The following is a 19948-nucleotide window of genomic DNA, read 5'->3' as shown; positions in this document are numbered from 1 at the left end:
AGCTCCTGAACAAGGCTTTGGTGTCTTAGAAGTGAGAATAATTCTGGTCTTCGAGTGGGAATGAGGGACTGAAAAATCAGTATATCTGGCTGGGTTGGTTCACCAAAATCTACACCCAAGGACATGAGTTTGCAGTCTGGAAACTACTGACAGTTTAAGTCAGATGATTCTTTGTTGTTGCGGGATGTTCAGAAGCTTCCTTTACTTCTACCTTCTGGATGCCAGGAGCAAACCTCTTCCTGATTTTACTCCGTACCATGTTGAAGAATCAAAAATATCTCTAGACATGGCTAAATATCCTCTGAGAAACAAAATCCTCTCAGGTTGAAAAACACCACTCTAGGAGGAAGACTGATCTGAAAGCAGGCTCATCTTTGAAGGAGACCAAGCTCAACTTCAAGTCCCTTCAGTGTCTAAAGTTAAAGGAAGGGATCCTAGATTGTTCATGACTGATGATTTGCTAGAAGCAAATTTAACTTCTGCCAGATGCCAAAGAAAAATTATACTGAATGAGTTGTATAGGAGAGGAAGAGTTTATTGAAGCCTATTTTAGTAAGTGAAGAAATTGAAATCAATTCTACTGAAACAAAAGGCAAGAGGATTTCTGAGTGTTGGAGTCAGAAGGTGCTGGAGAATGTTAGAAGGTAGTCAATGTACTTAGGCCATTTGTGTTGGCTAATTGGTGCTTATTTACTCAACAGTATTTTAGCCACATTGTTTTATGGTGGTTCCATGGTTTAAAAAATCTGCCAGCAATGGGAAAGACCTGGGTTTGATCCCTGGGTGGAGAAGACCCCCTGGGGAAGGAAATGGCAACCCACTCCTGTATTCTTGCCTGGGAGATACCATAGACAGAGGAGCTTGTGGGCTACAATCTCTGGGGTCAGAAAAAGTTGAATACAACTGAGCACAGCACATACATTTTGCTCTTAGGTTAGATTCCTACCCTTCTATTGAGACTGAGAGGCAGCGGTGCTCTCTCCTTGGTGATCATACTTCAAAGGGATGGCTCACAGGTGCTTGAGAAAAGTATTTCTTGGCTGCCAAACTTGCAAGAGGCTGGAAGAAAATTTATATCTCAAAGCAACAGAGAAAGAAATTTCAATTACAAAATTTTTTTAAATAAATGCTCTAAGAAGAGGGAGGTCAGGAGTCTGCAGTCAGGAAGAAACCTAAGATTTAGTTACTGTAAGAGGAATGCTAAGTCTCGCTTGGTCACAGGATATAATATTATTTTAGCTCTAAGACATTTATTACAGTTTTTCATAGACAAAAGCTAGTACTCCACAACAGTGGTACAAAATGGGTATTTGAGTAAATAAGGTAACATGAAAAATAACAATTAGAAATAATAGTGGTTAAAGACCTCCAAGGGCTCTAAGTAAAGTAAGTGAAGGTCACTCAGTCATGTCCAGCTCTTTGTGACCCCATGGACAGTAATCCATGGAATTCTTCAGGCCAAAATACTGGATTGGGTAGCCTTTCCCTTCTCCAGGGATCTTCTCAACTCAGGGATCGAACCCAGGTCTACCACATTGCAGGTGGATTCTTTGCCAGCTGAGCCACAAGTATTAGTAATCTTGAAAGTATTAATACAAATTCAAGCAGACCTTGACATAGGAAAATCCAAATATAATTTAAAGATAATTAGACTTGCATATAATTATTTCTTAAATATACATATTTTGTATTTTTAAAAGAAATACAAATAGTTGAAATAATAGCATACTTAAAATGAGTTCAAGGAAATAAAATACATTAGAATTTAGGCTGAAACTTGGAAATTACAAAAAAATGATGAAAATGGAATTTTAGAACTAAAAGCTATAAAGACAAAATTAATATCTCAGAAGAAAAAGAATTTTTTCTTAGTTTGATAATATGTATCACTACCACCACCCCTCCAAAAAGAACAAACAACCAAACAAGCAAATAATACTATATTAAACATCATGTTAAAGGTAATTGTTGAAAACTTTCTCTTTGAGATTGAGAACAAGACAAAATATTCACTGTCATCACATTTACTTAACATGATTACTGATGGCTTTAGCAAATACAATAAGGTTTTCAAAGTTATAAAGATTTGAAAGGAAGAAACACAGCACACATCAGCCATAGATGCAATCCCACTTACAGAAAATCCAAGTAACCCTACTAATAAATTATTAGAATTAATAAGTGAGTTGAGAGGTCCCTGCATATGCAAAATGAATATAAAAAATCAATTGTATTTTTATTCAACAGAAACTAGCTGAAAATGAAAATTATTAGTTTTCTGTTGGTGCCATAACAAACTCCTACAAATCCTGCATTTTAAAACTACACATATTTATTATCTGCCATTTCTATAACTCAGAAGTTCAGGCTCAGTGTGACTCAGTTCTCTCTGTTTAGGGTTTATGAGGCCAAAATCAAGGTGTCAGCAGGGTTTCCCTTCCCTGTGGAGAACCTCAGAAAGAAACACTTTGAAGCTTGTGTAAGCAGTTGGGAATGCCAGTTTCTTTGGCTGAAGTGGTTTAATTTTCACTTACTTGCTGACTGCCCATCTCTCATCTTCTTAAGGCTAATGGCCTCCTTTATCCTGCTGCCTGCTCCATCATCAAGCCAGCAAAAATGCTTCTAACCTCTCTGACCTCTCCTTCAGGCCAGTCTTTCGTAACTCTAGCCAGAGACATTTCTCTGCTTTTAAAGTCTCATACACAGGCAGAGTTCAGAGATAGTACAGGTTTGTTTTCAGACCACCACAATAAAGGATATACCACAAGGAAAAAAGCCAGGCAGAATTTTTGGTTTCCTGATGTATATAAAAGTTATATTCACATCATACTGTAGTCTATTAAGTGAGCAATAGTATTGTGTCTAAAGAAAAAAAATCAATGAACATACCTTAATTTAAAAATATTTTACTTTTGGGACTTCCCTGCCACTCCAGTGGTTAGGACTTTGCCTTCCAGGGCAGAGGATGTGAGTTCCATCCCTGGTTGGGGAGCCAAGATCACACATGCCTTGAGGCAATAAATAAATAAATAAGTAAAACAGAGACAAATTCAACAAAGACTTTAAAAATGGTCCACAGCAAAAGAAAAATCTTAAATAAATACTGCTGATAAATTCTAGTCATCATCTGGACAATCAGTGAGTCAAAATCTTTTTGCAATAGAAACACCCGGGATCACTGACCCCAGATCATCATAATAAATATAAAGAAATATTGTTAGAATTACTAAAAAGTGACACAGAGACATGAAATGAGAAAATTCTGTTGAAAATATGGCACTGATAAGTTTGTTTGATGCAGAGTTGCCAAAAGACTTCAAGATGTGAAAAATGCAGTAGTCAAAGCACAATAAAACGAAGTATGTTTGTAATTAGTTTGGGGCTACCTAGACAATTCAGGGTAATCTATCTGACAGTTTATAACATTAACTCCGTCAGAATTTCTTGCTTGTAATATGAAGCAGGGCAAAGGCTAATAGAGTTTTACCAAGAAAATGCACTGGTCATAGCAAACACCCTCTTCCAACAACAAAAGAGAAGACTCTACAAATGGACATCACCATATGGTCAACACCGAAATCAGATTGATTATATTCTTTGCAACAAAAGATGGAGAAGCTCTATACAGTCAACAAAAACAAGACCAGGAGCTGACTGTGGCTCAGATCATGAACTCCCTATTGCCAAATTCAGACTTAGATTGAAGAAAGCAGGGAAAACCGCTAGACCATTCAGGTATGACCTAAATCAAATCCCTTATGATTGTACAGTGGAAGAGAGAAATAGATTTCAGGGCCTAGATCTGATAGATAGAGTGCCTGATGAACTATGGTATGATGTTCGTGACACTGTACAGGAGACAGGGATCAAGACCATCCCCATGGAAAAGAAATGCAAAAAAGCAAAATGGCTGTCTGGCGAGGCCTTACAAATAGCTGTGAAAAGAAGAGAAGCGAAAAGCCAAGGAGAAAAGGAAAGATATAAGCATCTGAATGCAGGGTTCCAAAGAATAGCAAGAAGAAATAAGAAAGTCTTCAGTGATCGGCGCAAAGAAATAGAGGAAAACAACAGAATGGGAAAAACTAGAGATCTCTTCAAGAAAATTAGAGATACCAAAGAAACATTTCATGCAAAGATGGGCTCGATAAAGGACAGACATGGTATGGACCTAACAGAAGCAGAGGATATTAAGAAGAGATGGCAAGAATACACAGAAGAACTGTACAAAAAAGATCTTCACAACCCGGATAATCACAATGGTATGATCACTCACCTAGAGCCAGACATCCTGAAATGTGAAGTCAAGTAGGCCTTAGGAAGCATCACTATGAACAAAGCTAGTGGAGGTGATGGAATTCCAGTTGAGCTGTTTCAAATCCTGAAAGATGATGCTGTGAACGTGCTGCACTCAATTTGCCAGCACATTTGGACAACTCAGCAGTGGCCACAGGACTGGAAAAGGGCCGTTTTCATTCCAATCCCAAAGAAAGGCAAAGCCCAAGAATGCTCAAACTACCGCACATTTGCACTCATCTCACATGCTAGCAAAGTAATGCTCAAAATTCTCCAAGCCAGGCTTCAGCAATACGTGAACCGTGAACTTCCTGATGTTCAAGCTGGTTTTAGAAGAGGCAGAGGAACCAGAGATCAAATGGCCAACATCCACTGGATCATCCAAAAAGCAAGAGAGTTCCAGAAAAACATCTATTTCTGCTTTATTGACTATGTCAAAGCCTTTGACTGTGTGGATCACAATAAACTGTGGAAAATTCTGAAAGAGATGGGAATATCAGATCACCTAACCTACCTCTTCAGAAATCTGTATGCAGGCCAAGAAGCAACAGTTAGAACTGGACATGGAACAACAGACTGGTTCCAAATAGGAAAAGGAGTACATCAAGGCTGTATATTGTTACCCTGCTTATTTAACTTCTATGCAGAGTACATCATGAGAAATGCTGGAGTGGAAGAAGCACAAGCTGGAATCAAGATTGCTGGGAGAAATATCAATAACCTCAGATATGCAGATGACACCACCCTCATGGCAGAAAGTGAAGAGGAGCTGAAAAGCCTCTGGATGAAAATGAAAGAGGAGAGTGAAAAAGTTGGCTTAAAGCTCAACATTCAGAAAACGAAGATCATGGCCTCCACTTCCATCACTCCATGGGAAATAGATGGAGTGACAGTGGAAACAGTGTCATACTTTATTTTTGGGGCTCCAAAATCACTGCAGATGGTGACTGCAGCCATGAAATTAAAAGACATTTACTCCTTGGAAGAAAAGTTATGACCAACCTAGATAGCATATTCAAAAGCAGAGAAATCACTTTGCCGACTAAGGTTCGTCTAGTCAAGGCTATGGTTTTTCCAGCAGTCATGTATGGATGTAAGAGTTGGACTGTGAAGAAGGCTGAGCACCGAAGAATTGATGCTTTTAAACTGTGGTGTTGGAGAAGACACTTGAGAGTCCCTTGGACTGCAAGGAGATCCAACCTGTCCATTCTGAAGGCGATCAGCCCTGGGATTCCTTTGGAAGGACTGATGCTAAAGCTGAAAGTCCAGTACTTTGACCACCTCATGCGAAGAGTTGACTCATTGGAAAAGACTCTGATGCTGGGAGGGATTTGGGACAGGAGATGAAGCGGACAATCGAGGATGAGATGGCTGGATGGCATCACAGACTTGATGGACGTGAGTCTGAGTGAAGTCCAGGAGTTGGTGATGGACAGGGAAGCCTGGCGTGCTGCGATTCATGGGGTCACAAAGAGTCGGACATGACTGAGCGACTGAACTGAACTGAATATGACATATTCATATTTTCCAAAATCATTAATTTTTTGGGGGGGTGGGGAATTATCTTGCCTAATGTAAGGGTGTGTGCTAAGCTACTTCAGTTATACCTGGCTCTTTGCAACCCTGTGGGCCATATAATTATTGCCAAATTCAGACTTAAATTGAAGTAAGTTGGGAAAACCACAAGACCTTTCAGGTATGACCTAAATCAAATCTCTTATGGTTATAAGTGGAAGCGACAAATAGATTCAAGGGATTAGATCTGATAGACAGAGTGCCTGAAGAAACTATGAATGGAGGTTTGTGATGTACAGGAAGCAGTGATCAAGACCAACCCCAATAAAAAGAAATGCAAAAATATGAAAAGGTTGTCTGAGGAGGCCTTACAAATAGCTGAGAAAAGAAGAGAAGTGAAAGGCAAAGAAGAAAAGGAAAGATATACCCATTTGGATGCAGAGTTCCAAAAAATAGCAAGGAGAGATAAGAAAGCCTTCCTCAATGATCAATACAAATAAATAGAGGAAAACAATAGAATGGGAAAGCCTAGAGATCTCTTTAAGAAAACTACAGTTGCCAAGGGAACATTTCATGCAAAGGTGGGCACAATAAAGGACAGAAATGGTATGGACCTAACAGAAGCAGAAGATATCAAGAAGATATGGCAAGAATATCAGATTTAATCCCTTGAATCTATTTGTCACTTCCACTTATAACCGTAAAAGATTTGATTTAGATCAACCCAAATCCAAGGAGCGGTGGCTGCGCTGGCACAGGAGGGCTTAGAGGGGGTATCCCACGTTGAAGGACAGGAAGGACGGTGGTGAAGATATACCCCTCATCCAAGATAAGAAGCAGTGGCTGCAATTTGCTGGGGCAGCTGTGAAGCGATACCCCACACCCAAGGTAAGAGAAACTCAAGTAAAATGGTAGGTGTTGCAAGAGGGAACAGAGGGCAGACACATTGAAACCATACTCACAGAAAACTAGTCAATCTAATCACACTGGGATCACAGCCTTGTCTAACTCAATGAAACCAAGCCATGCCCATGGGGCAACCTAAGACGGGAGGGTCATGGTGGAGAGGTCTGACAGAATGTGGTCCACTGGAGAAGGGAATGGCAAACCACTTCAGTATTCTTGCCTTGAGAACCCCATGAACAGTATGAAAAGGCAAAATAATAGGATACTGAATAAGGAACTCCCCAGGTCAGTAGGTGCCCAATATGCTACTGGAGATCAGTGGAGAAATAACTCTAGAAAGAATGAAGGGATGGAACCAAAGCAAAAACAATACCAGCTGTGGATGTGAATGGTGATAGAAACAAAGTCCAATGCTGTAAAGAGCAATATTGCATAGGAACCTGGAATGTCAGGTACATGAATCAAGGCAAATTGGAAGTGGTCGAACAAGAGATGGCAAGAGTGAATGTCGACATTCTAGGAATCAGTGAACTAAAATGGACTGGAATGGGTGAAGTTAACTCAGATGACCATTATATCTACTACTGTGGGCAGGAATCCCCCAGAAGAAACGGAGTAGCCATCCTGGTCAGCAAAAGAGTCCGAAATGCAGTACTTGGATGCAGTCTCAAAAATGACAGAATGATCTCTGTTCGTTTCCAAGGCAAACCATTCAATATCACCACAATCCAAGTCTATGCCCCAACTAGTAATGCTGAAGAAGCTGAAGTCGAATGGTTCTATGAAGGCCTACAAGACCTTTTAGAACTAACACCCAAAAGAGATGTCCTTTTCAGTATAGGGGACTGGAATGCAAAAGTAGGAAGTCAGAAACACCTGGAATAATGGGCAAATTTGGCCTTGGAATGCAGAATGAAGCAGGGCAAAGACTAATAGAGTTTTACCAAGAAAATGCACTGGTCATAGCAAACACCCTCTTCCAACAACAAAAGAGAAGACTATGCACATGGAAATCACCAGATGGTCAACACCGAAATCAGATTGATTATATTTTCAGCAGCCAAAGATGGAGAAGCTCTATACAGTCAGCAAAAACAAGACCGGGAGCTGACTGTGGCTCAGATCATGAACTCCCTATTGCCGAATTCAGACTTAAATTGAAGAAAGTAGGGAAAACCGCTAGACCATTCAGGTATGACCTAAATCAAATCCCTTATGATTGTACAGTGGAAGAGAGATTTAGAATTAAGGGCCTAGATCTGATAGATAGAGTGCCTGATGAACTATGGAGTGAGGTTCGTGACATTGTACAGGAGACAGGGATCAAGACCATCCCCATGGAAAAGAAATGCAAAAAAGCAAAATGGCTGTCTGGTGAGGACTTACAAATAGCTGTGAAAAGAAGAGAAGCGAAAAGCCAAGGAGAAAAGGAAAATATAAGCATCTGAATGCAAAGTTTCAAAGAATAGCAAGAAGAAATAAGAAAATCTTACTCAGAGATCAATGCAAAGAAATAGAGGAAAACAACAGAATGGGAAAAACTAGAGATCTCTTCAAGAAAATTAGAGATACCAAAGGAAAATTTCGTGCAAAGATGGGCTCGATAAAGGACAGAAATGGTCTGGACCTAACAGAAGCAGAGGATATTAAGAAGAGATGGCAAGAATACACAGAAGAACTGTACAAAAAAGATCTTCACAACCCGGATAATCACAATGGTGTGATCACTCACCTAGAGCCAGACATCCTGAAATGTGAAGTCAAGTGGGCCTTAGGAAGCATCACTATGAACAAAGCTAGTGGAGGTGATGGAATTCCAGTTGAGCTGTTTCAAATCCTGAAAGATGATGCTGTGAACGTGCTGCACTCAATTTGCCAGCACATTTGGACAACTCAGCAGTGGCCACAGGGCTGGAAAAGGGCCCAATCCCAAAGAAAGGCAAAGCCCAAGAATGCTCAAACTACCGCACATTTGCACTCATCTCACACGCTAGTAAAGTAGTGCTGAAAATTCTCCAAGCCAGGCTTCAGCAATACGTGAACTGTGAACTTCCTGATGTTCAAGCTGGTTTTAGAAGAGGCAGAGGAACCAGAGATCAAATGGCCAACATCCACTGGATCATCCAAAAAGCAAGAGAGTTCCAGAAAAACATCTATTTCTGTTTTATTGACTATGCCAAAGCCTTTGACTCTGTGGATCACAATAAACTGTGGAAAATTCTGAGAGAGATGGGAATACCAAACCACCTTACCTCCTGAGAAATCTGTGCGCAGGTCAAGAAGCAACAGTTAGAACTAGACATGGAGCAACACACTGGTTCCAAATAGGAAAAGGAGTACATCAAGGCTGTATATTGTCACTCTGCTTTTTTAACTTCTATGCAGAGTACATCATGAGAAATGCCAGGCTGAATGAAGCACAAGCTGGAATCAAGATTGCTGGGAGAAATATCAATAACCTCAGATATGCAGTTGACACCACCCTTGTGGCAGAAAGTGAAGAACTAAAGAGCCTCTTGATGAAAGTGAAAGAAGAGAGTGAATAAGTTGGTTTAGAACCCAACATTCAGAAAAGTAAGATCATGGCACCCAGTCCCATCATTTCATGGCGAATAGATGGGGAAGCAATGGAAACAGTGACAGACTTTATTTTGGGGGAGCTCCAAAATCACTGCAGATGATGACTGCAGCCATGAAATTAAAAGACGCTTGCTCCTTGAAGAAAAGCTATGACCATCCTAGACAGCATATTAAAAAGCAGAGACATTACTTTGCCAACAAATATCCATCCAGTCAAAGCTATGGTTTTTCCAATAGTCATGCATGGATGTGAGAGTTGGACTATAAACAAAGCTGAGCGCTAAAAAAATGGATACTTTTGATCTGTGATATTGGAGAAGACTCTTGAGAGTCCCTTGGACTGAAAGGAGATCAATCGCTCTATCCTAAAGAAATCAGCCCTGAATATTCATTGGAAGGACTGATGCTGAAGCTGAAACTCCAATACTTTGGCCAGCTGATGTGAAGAACTGACTCATTTGAAAAAACCCTGATGCTGGGAAAGATTGAAGGCAGGGGGAAAAGGGGATGACAGAGGATGAGCTGGTTGAATGGCATCACCGATTCAATGGACATGAGTTTGAGCAAGCTCCAGGTGTTGGTGATGGACAGGACAGCCTGGTGTGCTGTAGTCCATGTGGTCCAAAGTGTCGGATATGACTGAGAGACTGAACTGAACTAGGATTCAGTTTGAGCTAAGTACTGCTCTAAGTCCATTTTCTTGTATTAGTTAACTTAATTTCTAGCTAATAATAAAATTTCTACCAAATTCTAAATAAACAGCTGGTCAACTAGAGAGGTAGAGATGAAACTCATGAAAGGTTGTTGTTGAACCACTCAAAGATGCCAGGATCCTTGGCCCCTAGAGGAGAAGAATTCAATCCTGGGCCAGAAATGAGGCTTGATTGCTCAGAGCTTTTGTGTAATAAAGTTTTATTAAAGTATAAAGGAGATAGAGAAAGCTTCTGACATAGACATCAGAAGGGGGTAGAAAGAGTACCCCCTTGCTAGTGTTAGCAATGGAGTTATATACTCTCCAATGACTCCAAAGAGTGTCTGGAAGTTGTAAAGATCTCACCAGACCTACTCTCATAACATACATTATAAGATAACAGAATTAGCCAGAAGGTTTAATCCAGAGACTGTCCTCAGGCAGGATACATAATCCTAAGGAATGTAGAGGGGAAAAAAATGTTAGTCCTTTCTTCCTCCTTGAGAATTCCAGACCCTTGTCTCCTTGAGAACCCCTAGACTTCTTATCAATCTGTCTAGGAAATGACTCTCTCACTTGGACAACATTTGCATCAACATGTACAGGCTACTATATTTAAAATGGATAACCAGCAAGGGCCTACTGTGTAACACAGGGAACTGTGCTCAAAGTTATGTGGCATTCTTAATGGGAGGAGATTTTGGGGAAGGAGAGATGCATATATAGGTATGGCTGAGTCCCTTTGTTATTCATCTGAAACTATCACATTATTAATCATCTATCAGTTCAGTTCAGTCGCTCAGTCGTGTCCGACTCTTTGCGACCCCAGGGAGGTGCAGCACGCCAGGCCTCGCTGTCCATCACCAACCCCCTTAGTTCACTCAGGCTCATGTCCATTGAGTCAGTGATACCATCCAGCCATCTCATCCTCTGTTGTCGCCTTCTCCTCCTGCCCCCAATCCCTCCCAGCATCAGAGTCTTTTCCAATGAGTCAACACTTCGCATGAGGTGGCCAAAGTACTGGACTTTCAGCTTTAGCATCAGCCCTTCCAAAGGAATCCCAGGGCTGATCTTCTTCAGAATGGACAGGTTGGATCTCCTTGCAGTCCAAGGGACTCTCAAGAGTCTTCTCCAACAGCACAGTTCAAAAGCATCAATTCTTCGGCACTCAGCCTTCTTCACAGTCCAACTCTCACATCCATACACAACTACTGGAAACCATAGCCTTGACTAGATGGACCTTAGTCGGCAAAGTAACGTCTCTGCTTTTGAATATGCTATCTAGGTTGGTCATAACTTTTCTTCCAAGGAGTTAGTATCTTTAATTTCATGGCTGCAGTCACCATCTGCAGTGATTTTGGAGCCCCCAAAAATAAAGTCTCACACTGTTTCCACTGTTTCCCCATCTATTTCCCATGGAGTGATGGAACTGGAGGCCATGATCTTCGTTTTCTGAATGTTGAGCTTTAAGCCAACTTTTTCACTCTCCTCTTTCACTTCCATCAAGAGGCTTTTTAGTTTCTCTTCACTTTCTGCCATAAGGGTGGTGGCATCTGCATATTTGAGGTTATTGATATTTTTCCTGACAATCTTGACTCCAGCTTGTGTTTCAAAGTCCAGCATTTCTCATGATGTGCCCTGCATAGAAGTTAAATAAGCAGGTGACAATATACAGCCTTGACGTACTCCTTTTCCTATTTGGAACCAGTCTGTTGTTCCATGTTCAGTTCTAACTGTTGCTTCCTGGCCTGCATACAGATTTCTCAAGAGGCAGGTCAGGTGGTCTGGTATTCCCATCTCTCTCAGAATTTTCCACAGTTGATTGTGATCCACACAGTCAAAGGCTTTGGAATAGTCAATAAAGCAGAAATTGATGTTTTTCTGGAACTCTCTTTATTCCAATACAAGATAAAAAAGTTTAAAAAAAGAAAAAATGAAGTTATAGAGTAAAAAATTTTTAACTGACATAAATTCCTCTCAATCCAATTAGACTATTTACTGAAATTTTTCTGTATAGACCTTCTGAAAACACACATGAAAACAACTTCCCAGGTACAAATCATTATAAAGTTAAGGTTTTATAATAGGTATGTCTTCCAAAAAATGTTATATTATTCTGTTTCTTCCTTTCTAGTATGAGATGTAAGTTTTAATGTATTTTGTAAGAATCACCACGTCTTAGAAACCATTTTGCTTATTTTACTTTTATTTTAACATATATAAAAGCAGCTTATAATTGCACTGGATACAAAAGACAAACAAATAAACACACTTTATTGCACTTAGGAAATATTTCACATGAAGTATTGCACATGATATAATTGTGTCAGGAAAGCCACAAATTGATAAGCAATAGAACTATTATTATTCCAGATTTGAACAATACAGACCTTCCTGATAGAGATTTGCCACACCATATATTGCACAGTTTCCAACACTTTTATCTGTTTTACAAATATTCCTCATATTCTTTTTGTCCTTATCTTTGTGAGAGACTGTATATAAGGCAATACTTTATATACCTTTGAAAAAGACAGGCTTACAGTGAAGAAGTGAAAAGAATAACATAAATACCTAACCATCCCTTTCTTTGTGGGAGAAATTACAAAAAAAAAAAAAAGAAAGAAAGAAAACGACAAACTTTTTTAAAAAGAGAGAAATATTACAAAGCTTCATTTCATAAACATTTGTCCGTTTGCTAATGTCCTTGGAGTTAGTAAAATGCATTTAGACTAAATCTCTGCACTACCAGTTAAAATTTTCTTTGCTTACATTCAGTTTTAATACCACCATCGAATTCCTTCATACAGTACAAATGCATGAAGGGCATATATTGTTTGTAGTCATTCAACAATAAATAATAACTCTAAACCTAGTTATTTTATTATCTCTGAATCAAAAAAATATAAAGTGCACTCAAAAGCTTTGCAGTCATTTATCTCATCCTTGGACAAGATTTATCAGTCAACCTGTGACACTTTCAGATCATGGCAGGAGTACTCCGTAATGCATACATGCCTGGAATTTTTCTCCGTTTTTTCTAGTCTTGTGTGGAAGAAAGTTTCCCAAATAATACGAAGGTTTGTTTGTTTGCTTGTTTTCACAAAGTCTTAATGGGAAACTTCTGACCAGAGAGAGGCATTTGCCCACACTTGTCACATTTCCTAGAGTTCCATGTTAAAATGTCTACAAGCAAATATGATTCCTCTTTATTTGGAGGATTTGCTACATATCCAGTGTAAATTCTTGTCACATTCTCTGCTGCTGACCTCTGCACTGTTCAGAACTGCACAGTTCTCAGACCCCGTAAGGTTGAACCTGTCAAACAGCAAAGAAACCGGAATTAGTTTCAGCCCATCATTTCCGTTCAGTTATATGAAAATCAACTTTGTGGTGGTGGTGATGGCTTCTGCTTTTTTTTTTTTTTTTAAGCTGGAATGCATGAGGCAAGTACGCCAGTCAAATGATCACAGAACAATCTGTAGAGACAGTAGACAATGATGGAAAAGAATAGTATGTGGAGAGAAGATACAAACATAAGAGTAAAGGGCTCCATTCATTTGGCTGGTGTGTCACTACAGGAGTGACTCTTGTTCATTTTTGAGTGCACAAACCCTTCAAGAAACTTCCCAGAAAGTGCACACATTCAACAATCATGCATATTAGTTCATACAATTTTGGGGGGTAACAGCCCCTGGTGCCCATTTGTGGATGTGGGGCATACTAAAGATTCTTTTTCTAGAGATTTAAACTAGTTCTCTGAATCTCTCATTTTCATGAAACTAGAGACCTAGCAATTCATTCACATCTGAGTGACAAAGATTAACACTAAACTTATACAGCGTCCTTCAAACTTGAAAATGTACAGGTAATGGAAATAAAGTCAGCATCTTTAATTTTGGGGCAATTTTTCTCTCAGATCCACAGAAGCTTCTAATTACCAATAGGTATTGGAAATATTGTTTTTTATCCCTGTGAATATGAGAACTGGGAAAGTTAAAAGTTAGTTCCCAAAACTAACTTGTCAATAAAATACAAATATTAGATTGGAACTTTTTTTTTACATCATCATAATTATACCTGGAATATTTGAATCTTATTTCACTAGAATTTACTGAGATCAAATTATTAGAAGTACTTATTGTATGAACTCCAAGCAGATAAAAAAGGATAATATTACTATTAAAGCCCTTCTTTAAGAATTCCATAATTTAGCTGTCCTCAACTATTTTGGTACCAGGGACAAGTTTCATGGAAGATAATTTCTCCATGGACTGGGGCAGGGGGATGGTTTTGGGATGATTTGAGCACATTACATTTATGGTACACTTTATTTTATATATATATATATTTTTTATCAACTCCACTTGGAATCATTGGGCATTAGATCCTGGAGGTTGGAGACCCTTCCCACAGAGTATAACATACAAAAGAGAATATTAAAGCTCTGCTTCTAAGAGCACAATCCTCATAAAGAACAACACTTTAAAAAAAAAAAAAAAAAACAGAACAAGAAAGCTGCCAGCTTTGGGAGCTGGCAGCCTTGGGAGCATAAAGAGATATCTTGAAACTCACCAGTTGTTAAATTCTTGGCCATTTGACCATTTCCACGTCTGGCCAGCTTCATTTCTCAGCCCGATCCAGTGTTCAGCTCTACCCATATATTGTTTTAAAAAGTTCTTGAAGGAAGAACAAAGGAAGTGTATGTTAAACCACTCCTCCTGATAAGTATGTAATAAATTCTGTTTCTCAAATCTGCAACTAGTAAGCAGTATAGCTCAGTTAATCTTTTGTATTAACTCGATGAACAGGGAGGCCTGGAGTGCTGCAATTCATGGGGTCGCAAAGAGTCGGACACGACTGAGCGACTGAACTGAACTGAACTGAACGATTAATAGTGCTATATGAGTTCAGCTCATTTGGATTTCTGATCTTTGAAGCTAAACACATCACACTTAAAGACTACACTGGACTCTCATTTGGACCTCAGACTGATCATGTGGTTTTTTGTGACTAAGTTTTCCCGGGTCAGAGACAGACAGAATATCTACACTTAGAAGGAAACAGAAGAAAATCACAGATTAGCTATATAAAATAAAAAAGAATAGCAATACTTTATGGAATTCTTTTTGAATGCTATCTTACCATGTCCTCTTTAGAATCAATGACAGCAAGAGTGGCATCGTGTTTGGAGCAAGAGTTTTGGGCCAAGGTCCAGTTCTTTGTTTTCTTGGAAATAAGATAGCATTTCCCCTTGTGTCCAATCCAATCATCTGAGCATGGAAACACATGGGTGTTTGGTGGCGCTGATGACACATGTTGTCCTGGACAGTTGTACTGGCCCACTGTGAACATAAAAATTGTTTGTTTTAGCAACACATGGAACCACATACCCATAGGGTACAAAGTAGTTCAGGGATACTCTACTAGGTGACAAAGGAAGAGACAAAAGAAGATGAACTAAAAAAAAATTTATGGAAGTATAGTTGACATACACTATATTAGCTTCAGGTGTACAGCACATTGATTCAGAATTTTTTTAGGTTATGCTCCATTTAAAGATTTTTTTTTTTAAAAAAGGAAAGTAAATTCCGTAAAGAGCAAGAAGGCAGTTTTTCACTTTATCTGATCTCTTATTGTACCTCATCATCATTGTATAAGTTCTAAGAAATAAGAGGGAGTCAGTTTGGTCAGAAAGTGGAGGGGAAGTTTAAAAATCTTGAAAATAGTCTTTTGATTCTAGTTGAAAACAGGTATAAGGTATTGGGGTTGGCTGGAAAGTTGGTTTCAGATAACAGAAAAGCTGAATTTTGTGGCCAGCCCAGTATATTATAAATTTCAATTAAGGTTTTGCATCTGATTACAGAGGAGGAATAATTTGAAGATGTAATAGATATAACTCTATATGGCAAGGTAGAAGAGAGAATATTAGCAGGGTAGCAATTCAGAATACAAAAAGGTTTATGGCTGGGGATGTATCCTAACATTGTAAAATTTCATGTGTGTATAAAACACAAATGAATCTTGGTATAGCTGTATGTTTCAAATACCATAACAAAACTAGCTCTTGGAAGCTTCTAGATATATTCTTAATTATCTCAATTATCCATACCCACTATTGTGTGCCTTTTGAGATAAGAGACTATCCAATTCCTAATTAATCTATGGCTTAGATATCATTTTTTAATCAACAATGAATGGGCAGCCCACATTTTTCCAGTTAAATATCGATTTGTTTAGAATCTAAATCAACCCCTTTTGTTCCAGAGTTAAATATCTTCTCACATGTAATTTTATCCCATGATATTATATTAATCATAAAAAATCTTTAATAGTTCTAAAGCATTAAAAACTAGAAAAGTGTTGTATCACTTATCTAAGGAATGTGGAACCATATTTTATATTTCCTAGGAAATTGACCATGTATGAAAAATGAGATGATCTAAGATTAATCAGAATTTTTGATGAACTCATGAAGCGCAGACTCACCTGAAAGAGCAACGAGAGCTATGATGAGAGTGGTAATGAAGACCACGTTTACTACAGCACATGGGATAGGAACTTGAATTGATCCTTCATGATATGTTGCAGAGTAAGTCCCAGTGGCATGACCTGAAGAGAGAAAGTGGATGATTAGGCAGGCTATAGAAGTAAGAAAGAGACATTTGATTTTCTCTTGAGGCATTAAAAAAAATATTATATGTCTCCCTACTTTCTTATATAAAATGTACAAGTTACGTTTCCTCAAATTTTGAATAAGTTATTTTCGGCTAGAAATGAAACAATCCAGTCACAATAATGAGATTATAAAATATTTCCCAAAATATGTACTCAGTAGCTATGAAAATTCAACATATATTATAATTGTATTCTTTAAGGTTTAACTAGACAGAGATGCTGCTTTCCTTCAAAGCAATTTACTATGCAATGGATGTTAAGACAACATTTGCCTCTTCTGAACGTTGTTTTTCCCAGCATAGGCCTGCTTTCAAATTTTCAAAGAGAAGACTTTACTTCACTCCTATCTGGTTCTATTTCTCTCAACTTGTTAAAGCATATCTTTATTTTCTCATCAGCATACAACTATTACCAGAAGCAGCGCTTGGTATTTAGGGTAGCAAGTTCAGAGCTCTCTGTCTAGTTTCACTTCTCACCATGTGAGACTCAATGAAGGGGCTCAAACTCAATGCAGAAACATCTCTGGCTCCTCAGCAGGTATCAACACATCCAAGTAGCTCACGGATGTCAGAGTCCATTGGCTTATCCAGTGGACTCACACTGTTGGCTTGGACATCCAGTGGGTAAGCTGTGGAGGTGATTCTCTGATTTTAAGTTATATCATTAGTTCATTAGTTAGGGCTATTGTTATTCACAGTTTGTTTTATCACCTAGGCAACAAACCACTCCCCTAAGAGTATACTTCCGGTTTGGTTACAAGCCCTGTCCATTAATGGAGAAATTTTAAAACAAATCCTCTAGTACATATTGAATCCCCCAAGGGTGGTGCTCAAAGATTGTTTACACTGATAAAGCTACAAGGGCAGCATAGACTAAATATTCATAAATCAAATATTCAATAGAAGATTGGGATGATTTCAGGACAAGTTTAGAATTCCTACAATTAATTCCTTCTTATTTAAACTATGCTATTATTGAATGGTTTCCTTGTTCTTTTTTTTCTTTTTTAATATACTTTTTTCTTTCAGGAAACTCAGCTGAGTCATCAAGTTATGGGTATCTGGTCACCAAAAATTTTGTGTGGTTTGCAATATCTACACTTGATTTTGTGTTCCTAAGTGAAAGACAGTTTTACCTGAGGCAATGAATGCTTTTCTAAAGCAAACCACACTAGTAGACACATATTCGGTAAACAACCCCCTCCTCTAGATATTTTCACCTCTGTTGTTCAGAACACATTCTTTGTTACTGGATAATTGGGTTTACAAGTAAACTCTAGTTCCTACCTTCTAGTGTTTGGGGCACCTCATTAACATGAGAGGAAGAGAGAGAGAAATTAAATAAGTCAAGAAAGTTCCACCAAGAAAGTTATTGGAAAACAATGGGAAAATCCTGGTGACAAGAGATGAAAAGGTCTATGGATAGATTAGACAAACAGAAAAGGAAAAAAGTGATATAGCAAAGGTAATCATATTTTGATGAAAAATAAAAGAAAGGAAGAAAAATGTCTGATTCATATAGAATTCGAAGTCCACAATTAGATGAAATAGAAAAGTGAGTGCCAAGGAAGTGATGCTTGCAAATTGTGGTGCTGGGGGACTCTTGAGAGCCCCATGGAGTGCAAGATTGAACCAGTCAATCCTAAAGGAAATCAACTCTGAATATTCACTGGAAAGACTGATGCTGAAGCTCCAATACTTTGGCCACCTGATGCAAAAGGCCCACTCATTGGAAAAGACTGTGATGCTGGTAAAGATTGAAGGCAGGAAGAGAAGGGGGCAGCAAAGAATGAGATGGTTAGATAGCATCGCTGACTCAGGAGACATGAATATACGCAAATTCTGGGAAACAGTGGAGGACAGGGGAGCCTCACATGCTGCAGTCCATGGGTTCACAAAGAGTTAGACACAACTTAGTGCCTGAACAGCAACAACAACAAATAGAAAAGTGAAATGGAGGGAAAGAGCACCCATAGGACTAGAGAAGACGATTGTGTTTTCAAGAATTCTTTATGAAGTTCTCAAAATAAATTGCCTTTGGACACTATAAATATTCAGATGCTTATATGGCTATTCTCTCAAAGTCTGGAAACCTGTGTTCCCAGCAACTGGAGGATGTTTTCTTGAAAACACAAGATAAAGCCCACGAAAAGCACACAATGGTACAAGGTTCAGCCAGTCAAGAACATAATTATTTATATGAAAAATAGAATTCTCTCACATAATAAATAAATTTAAATTTAAAAATTTAAAAAGAAAAATAGAATTTTTCATAAAGAGAGGCAGTGCTTCCTAGGGGATATCCAGATGGTTATAAAAAATTGTTCACTGGGCTAGGGAGGGGATTTTCTAATTAAATCTGAAAAACTGAGATGGTATAAAATAAAACAAAGAGACAGATCTTTAAGGAGTTTCTAAAATTCACCTTTGTGATTTCCTTTCATGTCTCAGGTATTCTGTGTTCACATAGATAAAGAAATATTTACTTCTTCCCACTTTCTCTTGTATCCTGCTCAAATGGAACATAGCCAAGTTTTTCCACAAAAGGCAAGCTTGATTTTCTCCCTAACTCCTGGTATATATCATAGATAGATAGATATAAACATATAAATAGATATTACCAGTATTTAGAGAAAAAGAATTGACCTACTTTGTGGTTCTCTTTTCAGGTGCAAGGAGCTGGTCTCTGTTGCAGAAAAATCTTCAGAATTCATCTTTATCCTTGTCACAATCACCCTGGTTAATCCCAGGTGGAGCCAACCTACAGTGAAATTCTCTGCTGGAGCTCTTGTTCTGTCTCTGTGTCTTTGAGATACCTCAACGTTTATATTCAGCTACGTTGTCTCCACCCCCTTCCTCTCACCTCCTAGTCGCTCAGATACTCCTGTTCTCTTTAATTTATGCTCCAGAGGCCCAGACAGTTTACAATGTGTTGTTGTGGTAAGCTATGGGTTTCCCCTGCCATCTGAAATGTGCTTTCTCACAAATGTAGGTGCAGTATGAAGAGGCAAGCAGGAATTTCCCAGAATCTGAGATATCCTTTTTAAATTTGTAGAAAACAAATAGTTTAGGAAATAGAATATCCAAGTAAAGAATTAAAAGTTAGAGATTCCTATATTTGAGATGGAAATGATTTGAGGAGTCATTTTTCCCTGGAATCCCATTCATTCATTAAATCATAAGTTTAACAACTAATATTCATTGAACATCTGCTATGAACCCAACACCATTTGGGGTTAGAAGATTTATTGTTGGCTAAAAGATTTAAGACATCTATCCTCATGGA

At 38.5% G+C, this 19948-nt stretch overlaps 1 protein-coding gene across 1 annotated transcript; it reads right to left on the bottom strand.

Moving 5' to 3' along the window:
• Positions 1-12173: 12173 nt before the first annotated feature.
• CD69 (CD69 molecule) lies at positions 12174-19557 on the bottom strand. The gene is made up of 5 exons (XM_069585764.1): positions 19313-19557; positions 16475-16597; positions 15131-15330; positions 14561-14664; positions 12174-13303 (listed from the first exon to the last, which is right to left on the bottom strand). Exons 1-5 carry the CDS (start codon positions 19374-19376, stop codon positions 13195-13197), a joined length of 600 nt encoding a protein of 199 aa, XP_069441865.1. The 5' UTR covers positions 19377-19557; the 3' UTR covers positions 12174-13194.
• Positions 19558-19948: the final 391 nt, after the last annotated feature.

Source organism: Ovis canadensis, chromosome 3 (assembly GCF_042477335.2).
Source record: "Ovis canadensis isolate MfBH-ARS-UI-01 breed Bighorn chromosome 3, ARS-UI_OviCan_v2, whole genome shotgun sequence".
Taxonomy (NCBI): Eukaryota; Metazoa; Chordata; class Mammalia; order Artiodactyla; family Bovidae; genus Ovis; species Ovis canadensis.
Note: the sequence above shows the minus strand (reverse complement) of the source record. Positions and strands in the feature narration are given on the sequence as shown.

What these genes read in the sequence shown, in the direction of transcription:
- CD69 (XM_069585764.1), bottom strand. Translation starts at nt 19,376, where the DNA reads ATGAATTCTGAAGATTTTTCTGCAACAGAGACCAGCTCCTTGCACCTG. An exon ending in AGCTCTCGTTGCTCTTTCAG is followed by an intron (nt 15,331 to 16,474) that starts GTGAGTCTGCGC and finishes TTATGTTCACAG; the next exon opens with TGGGCCAGTACAACTGTCCA. An exon ending in TTGATTCTAAAGAGGACATG is followed by an intron (nt 14,665 to 15,130) that starts GTAAGATAGCAT and finishes TCTTCCTTCAAG; the next exon opens with AACTTTTTAAAACAATATAT.